At 34.7% G+C, this 13,528-nt stretch overlaps 1 protein-coding gene across 2 annotated transcripts; it reads left to right on the top strand.

Moving 5' to 3' along the window:
• Positions 1-767: 767 nt before the first annotated feature.
• On the top strand, positions 768-13,489 carry LOC131351860 (protein lin-28 homolog B-like). 2 transcript variants are annotated; one of them, XM_058387646.1, is made up of 4 exons: positions 768-1,233; positions 2,870-3,051; positions 7,387-7,574; positions 9,554-13,489. In XM_058387646.1, the coding sequence occupies exons 2-4, from the start codon at positions 2,935-2,937 to the stop codon at positions 9,855-9,857; spliced, it is 609 nt and encodes a 202-aa protein (XP_058243629.1). In that variant the 5' UTR covers positions 768-1,233; positions 2,870-2,934; the 3' UTR covers positions 9,858-13,489. The 2 variants fall into 2 exon arrangements, with proteins under 2 accessions (XP_058243629.1, XP_058243539.1); XM_058387556.1 differs by lacking the exon at positions 768-1,233 and adding an exon at positions 2,233-2,437 and having other exon boundaries at positions 9,554-13,484.
• Positions 13,490-13,528: the final 39 nt, after the last annotated feature.

The following is a 13,528-nucleotide window of genomic DNA, read 5'->3' on the forward strand; positions in this document are numbered from 1 at the left end:
TGCAGTTTCCAGAGCCAGTAACGAGGGGGCGCTCATCTTGATTAATGACCTACCTTATATTACAATAAAATGGTGTCAAAAATCTGCACCAACTTCTGAAATCTTCGACAAAGCCCGTCATGTCAGAAGCAAAGCTTGAATTGAAATTGATTTCTATTTTCTGAGCTATATTTTTTTCTAACTGTGACTTATAAACAGAACTCTTTAAGAGTTATGTTATGTCAGAGGGCTTTAGTTTACTAATGACTTACTATTAGAAACTCTGATAACCGATGAGGAAAGTGTTGTTGGGTTAAAGGGTCTAGGGATTTTCCCAAACTATAGGACTGTAGAATTAAAATTTCTGATTATATACAGCACATCTTTTGTGTGTACCTTATACATCCTATTTTATTAGAGCTAAACATCTGTCTTTTATTCACATATTTTATGCAGGTCTTTTATTTAAGATAAAATGCATGGCAGATTTTTTGCAAAACGAATTATGGCATTGTATTCAGTACAATCCTAGCTCTGATTCTGCAACAAATCTAAAGCCTATTGATGAATGTATTTATATCTACATATATATATATATATATATATATATATATATATATATATATATATATATATATATATATATATATATATATATATTTTAAATAATAAATTTAGTTCTGCCACGGATAGGCTGTTCCTATATATTATTAATGTGGTCGATTTGACTACAGTTAACCTACTGTATCTTTAAATCCTACTCACATGGAACTGTGTAAATGTATCAGACATTGATTAAGTGAATAATTAGTAAATGTGTATTTGAAAACACTTTCAGTTCTCAGTTTATGGCAAAATTTGTTTATATTCAGAGTTTTTGTATAGTGTGTGTGTGTGTGTGAGAGAGAGAGAGAGAGAGAAACATGTATGCTATGCAGAGCTTTCCAACCCCCACCGTATGTTTTAGCATCCGCATCGGAGAATCAGTGGGTGACACACACACACACACACACAGAAGTCAGTGCGTTTCCGATAACAAAGGAAACCTTGCTTTACCCGTGAAGGAGTAAGGAGTAGCCAAGCAAAACATTTTACTTAAGTCACAAAACTTAACATTGTATTTGTTGAAGAGCATCTTCGCTTTTTGTGTCTGTTCTTAATTTAGGCTGTTTCTTTGGGATGAATGGTGTGGGCCATTTGATTTTACAGACCTAATCGTTTATTCCTTCAGACGGACATTCAGAAATGTTCAAGGTAAACGGTTTTCTTGAGCCGATAAATGATAAGTGTTCGATTTTTCAGTGATTCCAATCTGATGCGAAAATATTCTCAGATAAATTGCATACACATACCATATATATATATATATATATATATATATATATATATATATATATATATAAAGACGTTATATTTTCAATTAATGTTGTCTTAGAACATTGATCACTGTTTGTTTGCAGACATTCACTAAATGAATGTGAAATAAATCAAGAGTAATATAAATTTTTCACCCTTATAGAAGTGGAATTATATTTAACGACATATACAGTAACTAGTCGATCACGTTTCTTTAGTGTGTGTGTTAATTGATAGTTTGGTGTTGTTGTTGATGTTGGTGTTTGAAACGTGTTGCTGATCCGAAACTGCTCTAACCTGCTATTAGTTTAAGGTTCTGTTCCTATGATCTGCAGGAAGTTTCCATTTAGCAACATGCAGTTATGTGTTATCTTTATCTCAATGTAAGTTAGGTATAGGCTGAATTAAAAACACATTTAAAGAAACGCACTGCAGTAAGGATTTGGAAAGATCTTAAGATTTATACAGTAACAGAGAGAATAGATATTTGTAAATACAATGCAATGCACGTTTTTTTAACTAAGCAAAGTTAAAGTAAAGTAGGTTCAGAGAACAATCATGAAATGTATATAGATATAAAAAAAATCTAAATTATGGTCCTTACTTTTCTTTGCTCTTTAAACCGTAAATAATCCTACAAGATATTTTAATCACACTAACAATCACCTAGGCTTTGTTATAAAAATCATGTTCGTTCCGAGAAAACCATTTCACATGCAGTGGAAACGCAGAAAAATAAATGTTTTCTTCAGTGAGGATTCTCCGGGAATGTGTGCACTCAACGACGATTGGCTGCCGTGTCTCGCTAGGCCCCGCCCCTAAACCTGAATTCGAAGAGAATCGGGCGTCTGTAATTGGCGTAGAGGAGCATGTGAACTGAGGTGGGCGGGGCTAAGGAAAAAAGGAGCACGGGGGGGGGGAGTGCACTAGATGCAAAAGAGAAAAACGTCTGTCTGTTGGAGGGCACGCTAGATCATGCACGCTCCATTATGGTTTGTGTAAAGCATTGTGTTACATTTATGACGAGGACCAAATATTTTCACAGAAGGATTTACACTCTCCGAAGTTTGGAGCAAGGGAGCCAAAGGAAACATGGCCGAAGGTATCCTATGGTTGTAGCAACGTAGCCTGTGCTGCACAGCGCGCCCGCGCCGCTGCTCTCTCTCACTTGTGTTGTGGCTAGTTCACTAGTGTGGTGCCTTTTTAAATAAGCATCATGTGTTTATTCCCTGGGGATATAAATATGCAGACTGTGTTTGTGTACAACATTTTTAGATCGGCATTTAAGACGAGAAGTACACCTGTTTTGTTTATGTATACTACAGTAGTAAGCCTAATGTTGGTTTAGACTCCATATACACCTCAGGCTTACCGATCCTAACCGTTACCAAAATACATGCACTGAAATTAATGGCAAAGTAAGTCAGATAAAATGGCCAGAGAAACACATTCCCGTAAGCTTAGTATATAATGATATAAAGGGCTTCCTGATGCTGTAGCTCAGGCTAACCTTGTGTCTTGTTTACCCTGTCAGGAGGAGTGGGGAATGGTGGAGGGAGCCTTCGTCCCGAGGCGCTGGAAGGCACTGGCTCCTCGCCCATGTACGGCACAGGCCACTGTAAGTGGTTCAATGTACGAATGGGCTTTGGATTCATATCGATGACAAATCGCGGAGGAGCACCTATTGATCCTCCAATGGACGTATTTGTTCACCAAGTAAGTCCACCTTCTAACGAGATAATACGAAATTAACTTGAGGGAGTGTATAACGCTTGGGTCCTGTGCCCTAGGCCTAGTCCAGTTTAACTCCTCAACAGGGAAGGCCTTCTTTCAGAGAAAGCCACATTTACACTCACGTTGCTTCACACCTCCATGCCTTTCGTTTTGCCAGCAAAAGATTATTACAGGGTCACAGGATCTGGCTCATGTTAGCATAGGCCTCATTGTTTACACTTCAGATTAATGTTTTTTTTTGTTTTTGTGTGTCTCGTTGCAAGCCCATTTAACCCATCTTTCCACAACAATGACAAACATATAAGTATCAAACACTAGGATGGTTTAGACTAGAAAATGCCAGAATTTCTGACAAGGCAAGACATTATATTAAACTGAAAAGGGCATTTAATAAATGCCCTTAAAAGAGCTATGCCTCCTGGGTTTTCATTCACCTTTCACTTCATTCACATTTCATACTTCTCACCATAGGTGAGACATATAGGCTGATCTTATTTGAACAGTTTCCAAGATCATTTACAAATAGGCCTATTGTTAAAGACAATAAAACATTGCACAACATCTTTCACCTGATCATTTATAATTATAAAAAATAGTCATTAAATACAATCTTTTAATGATTATGTTCTGATTTTTTTTTTTATTAAAACACTGATCAAAAAAGATTTGTTGTATTGTTTTGTCTGAATTGTTTGAGCTGCTTTTTTGAACACAGACCGATAAGCATCATACTCATGTCCATATTAGCTCCACACACAACATCTGATCATAATTACAGCATTTACTCATTCAGCCAGGGTATGAAATTCTAATTTATATCTCAAATAACCCCAGACGGCTGTTTAAAAATCCCACAAAAAATGAATGATGATAAAATTATTTGAGGGAAACTATTTAACTACTGAAAACTACTGAAATTTGAATAATGAGTCTTTTGTCTTACATCGTTTGCCATTTTCTCATCTTCCGTTCTTCATGGGAGGGGGAAGCTGCTGCATATAGGATTATCTGGCAGTATTGATGTGATTTGTTGCTTAAAACAGCCTTCATGTTAAACATTCAAACAATCCTGCAGTATAAATGAAGTGGTATATAGATTACACTATAATTGCATAATAAACATATCAATGTGCAATAATAGTATAATTAATATGAAAATGAATCAGGATGATTTTGTGAATATTATACTTTACCAACCTAAAGTTCTTATATCTAAAGTTCTTACCAACCTTAAAGTTATTCTTATATAGATTAAGCTTAAATCTGTAAAGGTTATTGCTGTGGTAGTTTAGGATATGATACTCTAGTGCAGCCTCTATAGATGTATTATGCTAGTGTAGCGTAATCTGTAAAGACTGGCATCCCAGCACAATAAGTGTATGATACACTAGCATAATTAATTCTGTAATAAAATGTGTAATGGCTAAACTGTAGGATTGTCATGAGTATTGTGAAAGATCTAGTTATTGGCATTGGCTCTCTTTTTTTGGTAACACTGGACAATCAAATGTCTTAATGAAAACCATATTTCTCTGTTCACTTTAGTTCTGTGGCGATGACAAAAGCACTGGGTTTTTCCTTATCACCTTGATAGGTGCAGTATTTGACTGCTGATTGTTTTTGCATATATCTAACTTCACATTTTGATGTATTCCTACATCATTGTCCTGATCTTACTTTATGTGACTGTATGATAAAATGAGTAAATTCTTTTTTCTTTCTTTTTTTTCTTGTCACATTTGCCGACATATTGTTGCAAGGGTTTTGTCTGTTTGGTAGCTTTGGTTGATTTCTTTACCGTGTTGTGAATTCCACCTGTAATTGAGATGGTGAAAATGTCATCATGTAGTTTAATTGTAGAAGCAGCTGGTCTGTAATGCCTGTACCTAGAAAAACAATGTCTATGCACTGCTAAAACATGTCTGCTTATTGTGCTCAGCCATGGTATATGAGTGTGGGGGAAGGGTTTCTTTAAATACGTTTTCTCTGAGGTGAAACTATGAGGGGCAAAACAAGTAAGAAAAAACAGAGAAGCGATTTTCAGCTTCAGGATTGCTTGCACCTTAGATGAAGCTTGCAAGTTCAGGGATTTAGCTAGGCAATGGCACACACCTCTCACATGTTTGTGTTCTACAGAGATGGTTAGATTTTGTTAGTGTGTTGAGAAGACTGTGTGGGCCCCTGGTAAGATTAACCAACAGCCCATTTCACCATTTGGCATGTAGGCCCCACCCTTCTCAGCTAATACCAGGCTTTGTTTCTCTTACTCGTGGGCTTTTTTTCTCTCTGTTCCTTCAAAAAAAAAAAGAAGAAAGGATGAAAAAAGGTAGCTTCTGTTCACGTGACTTCCTCTTGTGAGTCGTCCATACATGCTTGATCTCTGCTGGGAGGAGCAGAAATGCCTCTGAGTGAGTGGCCTCTCATGGTTGCCAGAAACAGTTTGTAATCTCTTGTTGTCATTATTTTACTCTCTTCCAGAAGCACTGCTGTAGAATGCAAGATACAATTAGTTTGCAAAGACAATAATCAGGATATTGTTGCATTTCTTCTTTAAGCCATATCTCCTCGTTCTTTAGGTATTTTGCACTAAGAACACTTTTTTTTTTAATGTGGCATCTAGAATTTTCTTTTTGCTTCTAAAGGCTTGAGCACTATCCTTGTTCCTAAATTTTCATGTCTTGAGAATAGCGATCACTTTTTTCTTTTTTCAACTTCCTTCATCTACGCTTAACCATCATGTAACTGAAACTGCCAAGATGTCTGCAAGCATGTATTTATAGATTATGTTCCATTATGATTCTCGTTTCTGATTTCTCTTGCAGAATTTTAACTGTTTTTAATCATTGTTTTTCTTCGCAATGATTGTATTTTCTTAACATATAATAGTATACAAAATAAGCAAAACAATACAAATATTATTTCTTTAAACTCTTACCTTATTACAAAGGATGATTTCCTAAAAATATATAATATTATAATTATTTAAATGGATTTTTATTAATATGGATGAAGAATATAATGGAAAAGCAATGTTTTTGAAGAAATGATTCTTGTCTGTGAAAATCACATGCTTATGATTACATGGTGAATTGCAATTAGTTGTACTTATTAGTTTATAATTATACATTAATTAACACACCAAGTAATTAATGATATTAGGTTTTTTAAATATTATTTTTACAGAAAACCTTTGCACCGTTATAATGTTTATTTTTAATTTGCTAATTGTATTAAAGTTGAAATAATGATGCTGTCAATTACATGTTGCGTGTTTTAATTATGCTTATTTTTTGTAACCATAATGACAACATTCATACTTCATTTTATGTTTGAAACATGCTATAAAAGTAAACTTTGAATATTAGATATTGACCCTAATTTTTCAATGTATTTGAAAGTATTAAAGCAATTTTTATCTAGACTGTTAATATAGCTAAATATGAAGGTTATTTTACAAATATATTATTTGCTATCTTATTATTCAGTAAGTGTATTAAGGGCTAATTTATATAATTATTTTGTTTTCTTGCCATGCCCCGATTACATTATTGCATATTTACATTACATATATTTATCAGACAATCTGCATATAAATCTGCAAATTAATTAAACTGCATCAGTTAAATCAGATTAATTCACTATATTTTTACATTCTTGTAGTTTTTAATGTAAATTCATGAATACAAATTTGTCTGTCAGGAAAAAACAATTCAATCAGAAATTTTCTTAATTAAAATGTATATTTATTTTTCAATTTGTTGTTAAAATACAGGCATGTCTATATTGCAGTAAGATTGTATTAAGATATTGCATTAAATGAAGTAATATAAATTGTTTAAATCCAGATGATTTCATTACATATTTCTTTTGAACAATTTCTTCATACACTTGATCAGTCATATGCCATAAACCCTTTCACCATGAATGTTGTACTGTAATAGATGTTTATCATACAGGTTTTTTTTTAAAAATTAATATGCTTATGGTTTAGGTACATTTAATTGTTCCTCCTCAGAACTCATTTTAACTGAAGACCAATAAATTGGTTATTATGGTAGACCAGACGTGTTTCTTATTATTTGGAGAACAATTTGTTTAGTCTATTGGTTGATACCATGAATGTCTACCCATATGCATCTGTATGTACGTTAATTTGTATTTTAGTATTGGTTTTGTTTTTATTCACAATTTTTTTTTAATCTTTCATTAACCATTTATTATTACCATTATAAACATATATTTCTTCAAGTGGTGTTAAATATTCTGATTGTCTTATTATAATTGTACACATTTTGATGTACCTTTCTGCTGTCTCAGAGTAAGCTGCACATGGAGGGGTTTAGGAGTCTGAAGGAAGGTGAAGAGGTGGAGTTCACGTTCAAGAAATCCTCCAAGGGACTGGAGTGTTTGAGGGTGACTGGGCCTGGAGGAGTGTACTGTGTTGGCAGTGAGAAAAGACCCAAAGGGAAAAACATGCAGCAAAAACGAAAGCCAAAGGGAGACCGGTGAGTGAGTAACAGCGTTCAAGATCACTTTCCACAAAATATGATCTTCTTCCCCAGGCCACAGTGAAGGGAATTACAGTATGGAAGGACTATCTGATATGGATTGGATAATGAGGACTAATCTGTTTAAGTAAGAATATTTAATACGAGTTATAACCGAGCTTTAATATGGTTTGTCCTGGAAGGTCTTGTCATTAGTGTTGTATTTCGAGGCTTGATGGCAGGGTTAGTCTGTTCGATTCCATTCTTCAAGAGAGAGGCTGCTCTGTGCTCTGTGAGTCTGTGCTTGTTGCCATGGTTTTATCACATTTGTGTGCGGGAGCTTTTTTTTTCCCCTGCTAAATTGCTGCTATTTCTGCTTGGGTTTGGGTGAAGCCTGTTGTAGCATCACTTTGGTTCTTAACAGTGTGGAAGAAAAAAAAAACAGTATGACATCCTACTAAGAACTCACAACTAAGGTTTTGATTGTGTGTATTGTAGGGAAGCGATTAACGTCCCCATAATCCTGGATTAAGATGACCCTGATATCATTCTTTTTTTTTTTTCTTTTTTTTTTAAGAAGTCAGGGGTGTTTAATGCTTTTTTTTATCATGCTCATAAAGAGTTTGCTTTTCTAGTAATAATTGTAATCTCTCAATTATTTCAAGATTCCTGACTGTGCTGTGTCACATGGTGTTATTCATTAAAAGAATTTCTAACACAAAAGGTGCCACATTCTGTGAGGTAAATCCTTGTTGTTCTGTAATGTTCTACCATGGCAGTATAAGAGGCAGAAACTTTATTGTATATTACAATTAGCTAGATATCTGAACATACCTCAAATTGCCTAGAACGTGCCCTCCACCTAGTGTTGACAAGGCAGTGTGTGGATTATATACATATTATTTGTGTACATTTACTCTGTGTTCTGTTGTACACATTTATTTGGAGATTATTGAAATATAAATATCATAAATAACATATAAATAATCATAAATATAAGTATCATAAATAACATTTTATGCAAGAGTTTATCATTAGGGCATTGACAAATGTAAAGTTACTAACTAATGTAGGTCATAATCTATAAGTATTGCTTCAATATTTTTCTAGAGATTTATTTATGATTTATTATTCATTGTTATAGATTTATTATTCATGATCATTTCTTAGTGGAATCAAAGTCAATCATATCTGAGGTGATGATTTTTCGTGCAGCATTTCAAGAGCTTTTCAAATAGGGCTGTGAAAATAATAGGACTTGGACTCTAACTAGGCAAAATCTTCATGCTTAAACATTTTGTGAAAGTGGTTGGAGCTGAAAAGGGAGCAATTCACCATGCAGGACCCCCTACAAGCTGCATGTCAGACCATGAAGAAGGTTGTTTCGTGTATAAAGAAAAAAGTGAATCCATTAAGTAGATCAGCTTTTAAAAATGAAGGAACCAGTAAGTTATACTTGGCATTGAATACATCAGCAGAGCTTGAACTGTGGAGGTTTAAGAAATCGAGGATACAATAAGAACAGACTGAAATGTGTGTCATGCTGAAAGACAAATTGGTTAATGCGGGAAAATATGGGACAAGCATTCCCCAAGTTGGCTGTTTTGTTTGATCTACCTGGTCTAGTTACAAAGTGAGGTATACAGACAATACTCTCTGCTGCAAACATCAGCATAAAGTTGTTGAGATCCTAGATGTAAGTTTTTATACCAGCTAGGCAGTTCTGGTGTTTCTTTATAGCACACATTCCCAAACCCTTGTCCTGGACGAGTGTGAATTTGTTTCTGAGCATGTTGGTGTCATAGACCCGTCCATGGTGGATTCCCATGGTTGCGACCCTGACCAGGATAGAGATGAATGAAGGGTTATTATCTTGATAAATATTGAAGCAACCATACTTAATTGCATTAAGATAGACAGATAGATCGATAGATAGACAGATCGATCATTTATGGGCTTATTTCATATTTGCTGATTCAGATTATCTTTTCCAACAGCTGTTACAACTGTGGTGGTCTGGACCATCATGCCAAAGAGTGTGGCCTCCCTCCTCAACCCAAGAAGTGCCACTACTGCCAGAGTGCCTCCCACATGGTGGCACACTGTCCCCACAAATCGCCCTCAGCCTCTCAGGGAAGATGCAGCTTCGAGCCACCCAGCTCAAGCTCTGTCCAAATCCCAAGCCCTCAAAGAGCCTCGTACACATCTCAGGACAGCTCCACCCTTAGCAAAGCCTCTAGCTCTCCCAAGGAGCCCACACCGAAAGCTGCCTCATCACAACGAAAAAAGAGGAAAAAATGAGTCGCTTTATCGCCGCACCAGTCTTTCAGGCTGCCTCGTTTTATCCAGTTCTTCATTGTGAGAATTCTGCTGGATTCACCCTACCTCAGACCAGCGAGCAAAGGCCAGGTTAACATCTCTGGCTCTCTTCAATCTAAAGAGAGGGAACACGTGCTGCTTTTTTTTAAATTCATGATCAACTGCACTGTGAACGAGCGCAAATGGTTTTCCAGTGCTTTTAAGAGACTGATACCTCATGCACAATATACATCTAGCCAGAATGCCATTTTACTAATTTTATTGCTTAGCTGTTTATTCTTGACCACGTTATCCAACTTGAATGCAGTATAAAACATTTAAAACAGCTGCAGGGATTCTTAACTTCTGTAGGCACACTGTACAATCTTGAGCCAAAGAAAACAAGAGATCTGAGGTCTCTTATGTGTTTTTAAATGTTTAAACATGCTTCCTGTCTCCGTATGCTTAATTCCCCTTTCCATTGCTCTAAAGCCACAACAATCTATATTGCCACCCGATTCATTCATCTGAAAGTGACAGCAATCATTAGATGTCTATAGAGATTTTTTTTTTTTTTTTTTTTTTTTTTTTAAGTCTTATTGTTTACATGTCTTAAAATCAGGTTCCAAATTTTAATCATGCTTATTGATCTTTCTTGTCTAAGTTGTCAGATTAGATGCTAGAATAGTAATAGTAGTCTCTAGATACTGTTACTGTTGACTCCATGGTTACTATGACGATATATTGTTGTGTGGAAACAATTGCAGAAACCATTTACAGCTAAAAGAATGTGTGTAATGAGGTTAAGTGCAGTATTTTAGGCACACATGCACAATATCGGACCGTATTATCTGAAGTAACAGATCTCTTGCTAGGCGTGTTAATGTAGCGGTCAGACATGAAGGATATGATGTAAAAGCAGTAGCTAGTTCTATATTAGGCAGTCATGGCAGCATTTACTGATTCATATAGTGGACAAGCATACATGAAGAAGCACAGTGGATTTTACAAGAGACCCGATATATATTTTCATAAAGAAGTAACTTTTGTTTGTTTTAAAAATCTCTCATAAATGTTTAAAGGAATATTTTAATTTTCCAACCTTAACTGATTAACTGACATCACTGAACTGTTTTTTGTTTAGATGTTCACCATCATGTTTCCTGCTAATGACAAAAGAACAGAATGTGCTTATTTTTCCTCCACACTCCCTTATAAAGGATGTTTAGAGTAGTGGTTGGCGCAGCCAAGTTACATGTATGTGAAACTTATTTTGTAATCTTTTAGAAAGAAGTGGTTAACAAATCAGTTTCAGGCTTATCACGCATAGAAATACAAAACCTTTGGGAAAGTGGAAGTGACCAGAATGACATTTTATACTTATACACTTATAGTTATAATACATTTTTTATCCTACTGTAAATCTTTATATGAATAGAATCATGAATATACGGTGATATCCTCAAAATCTTTTGCCTCATCTTAACACCACTGCTGATAGAGTGCAACTTTGTGGTTGCCTTATATTGCTGCATAATTTTAAATGGTTTTTGAAGGAATTTAAAGAAACCACTTTAGACTTCTATTATAAGTGGGAGTGGAGTAAAAGGTTTTGCATTTGTTGTTTGTTCTTCTAATTTGAACTTCCTAATATGATTAACTCTTATGCTGAGATAGGGGCCATATCAGTGAATATATCCGTAGTAATAAAAAAATGTTTCTCCTTTGTTCATTTAAGTAGCTGCTTTGTAAAATGGATTAAATTGAAAGATTAATGTAATGGGATTAAAAAAAAAATAGATTTCACTTTCCAGTTTTCTAGACGTATGCATTCGCATAACCAGATATTGCAGGATTAGTCTTCACTTCATTTTTTGTTGGAAGACTTTTTGCATCACCTTGATGTATTTTCTTTGACATGGGAAATAGGTTTGCCGTGATTGAACATCTAGTCAATCTAAGGTGAAGTAAGTTAATGGTGCTTATATGTTTACAAATTATTTATATCTTACATGTAGTTCTTTTCAAGTTAACAGAAGGTGGCGTTATAGTGATGAATGACCAATCCTTTATTTTATTTTATGTTTCTTAACTCAGCTGTTAGATTTGTTACCTGTGGCGCCACAAACATACGCCAAGCTGAATCCCTGACTGTTACACAGAACTGAACAATGAGCTTCTCAGTGAGAAGCCTCCTCCTCCTCCTCCTCCTCCTCTCAGGGACTTGTTTATCATTTATGTAACTTTATGTTTATAATCTACAGATAGTTTATGTATAAACAGGCTTCTTATATGTGTTTAACTGTTAAAAAAAAAAAAAGTATAAGAAATATAGAGGTTGTAAAAATTGGAAATGTTCATAGAGAAACAGGATTGTTTCTCGAAAACTGTTAAGTACTACTTTGCAATTTTTACATTCTCTAAATTTATTACTGAAGTACAAGCTGATGTACCAATGTACTAATGACTTGCTGGACTTTACTTTACTGACATATCTGTAGTGATGGATGCTTTCTTTTCAGGCAATATCAACAGGCTAGTACTGTGCCTGCTGTTTTGAGAAGTTTAGTGCCTCCTTGTGGTCATGGAGGGTATTTTCTGATTGTAGTGTCCGTTTTTTCTTTTCCAGTTTACAGTAACTCCTACCTCAGTGTTTTTGTTCATAAAGGTCAGATTACTGCACAAAAGAAGGATTATTGCCTTTGACAGTTTGTAATTAAGAAGAGCAACGTAAGTGACTTTAAATGCAATTTACTGTAAAATGCTTCTGTGTTATACACACACAATATCACGTGTGTGATTTAAAAACGAGAAATTCGCGGCTTGTATTTTTGATCTGAGATGTTTCACAGCTGTGCGAGCAAAAATCTGTTCTAATCTTCTAATCCACACAATGTTTTGGAGTTTTAGATCTAGAAGTTTTCTTCTTTTCTAAACTTACCTACTGATGTGATCATTGTTCTGTATAAACATGAGCAAATTATTTTTGTTTTTTGTTAAAAAAAAAAAAAAAATTAAATGAATCTGAGATTTTGATTAAAAAATGGTTGTTCCTCTTAATATCCATGTGCATTTTTTTGTAAAACAAAAAAAAAAAAATGTAACCGTCTGTTTGGTTTCCTATACAAACATGAAGTGATCATATTTTCACTTCATTATGTGACTGAATGCAAAAGCATAGAGAACTTCTCAGGAATATTTGTCTTCTTAAAGTGACAGATTTTAAAATATAATAAATTGACCAAATGTTTGTGATTATTTTATGTTCTAAAGCTTTCCTCCAGAATTTCACAGAATTTTGCGTTTGCAGAAAGCAAAAGATATTCGGAGGATTTTACAATTTTTTAACATTACTGCAGAAATTCCTCAGATTTGGGCCAAGATATATCATGTGACATCACAACACGCATTCGAAGATGTATTGCACATGGGTGTAGCTATCATAGAAAGTAATTACATGTGTGTCTCACTGGTAGTGATTTAAAAGAGGAGACTTGTGCCAATTCAAGTAGTTTTCAGCAACCCAAAAAATAAAATAAAAAAAAAAAAAACCTCATTGATTACATAATAAATTTTGAAGAAAAAAAAAGCTGAAGCAAAAAACAAGCATTTTTGGTTGTACCAATCACATAAAATCTGCAAAATCCTGGAGGAACTGATTACGCCATCATTTG

This window comes from Hemibagrus wyckioides, linkage group LG01 (genome assembly GCF_019097595.1).
Source record: "Hemibagrus wyckioides isolate EC202008001 linkage group LG01, SWU_Hwy_1.0, whole genome shotgun sequence".
NCBI classification, from domain to species: Eukaryota; Metazoa; Chordata; class Actinopteri; order Siluriformes; family Bagridae; genus Hemibagrus; species Hemibagrus wyckioides.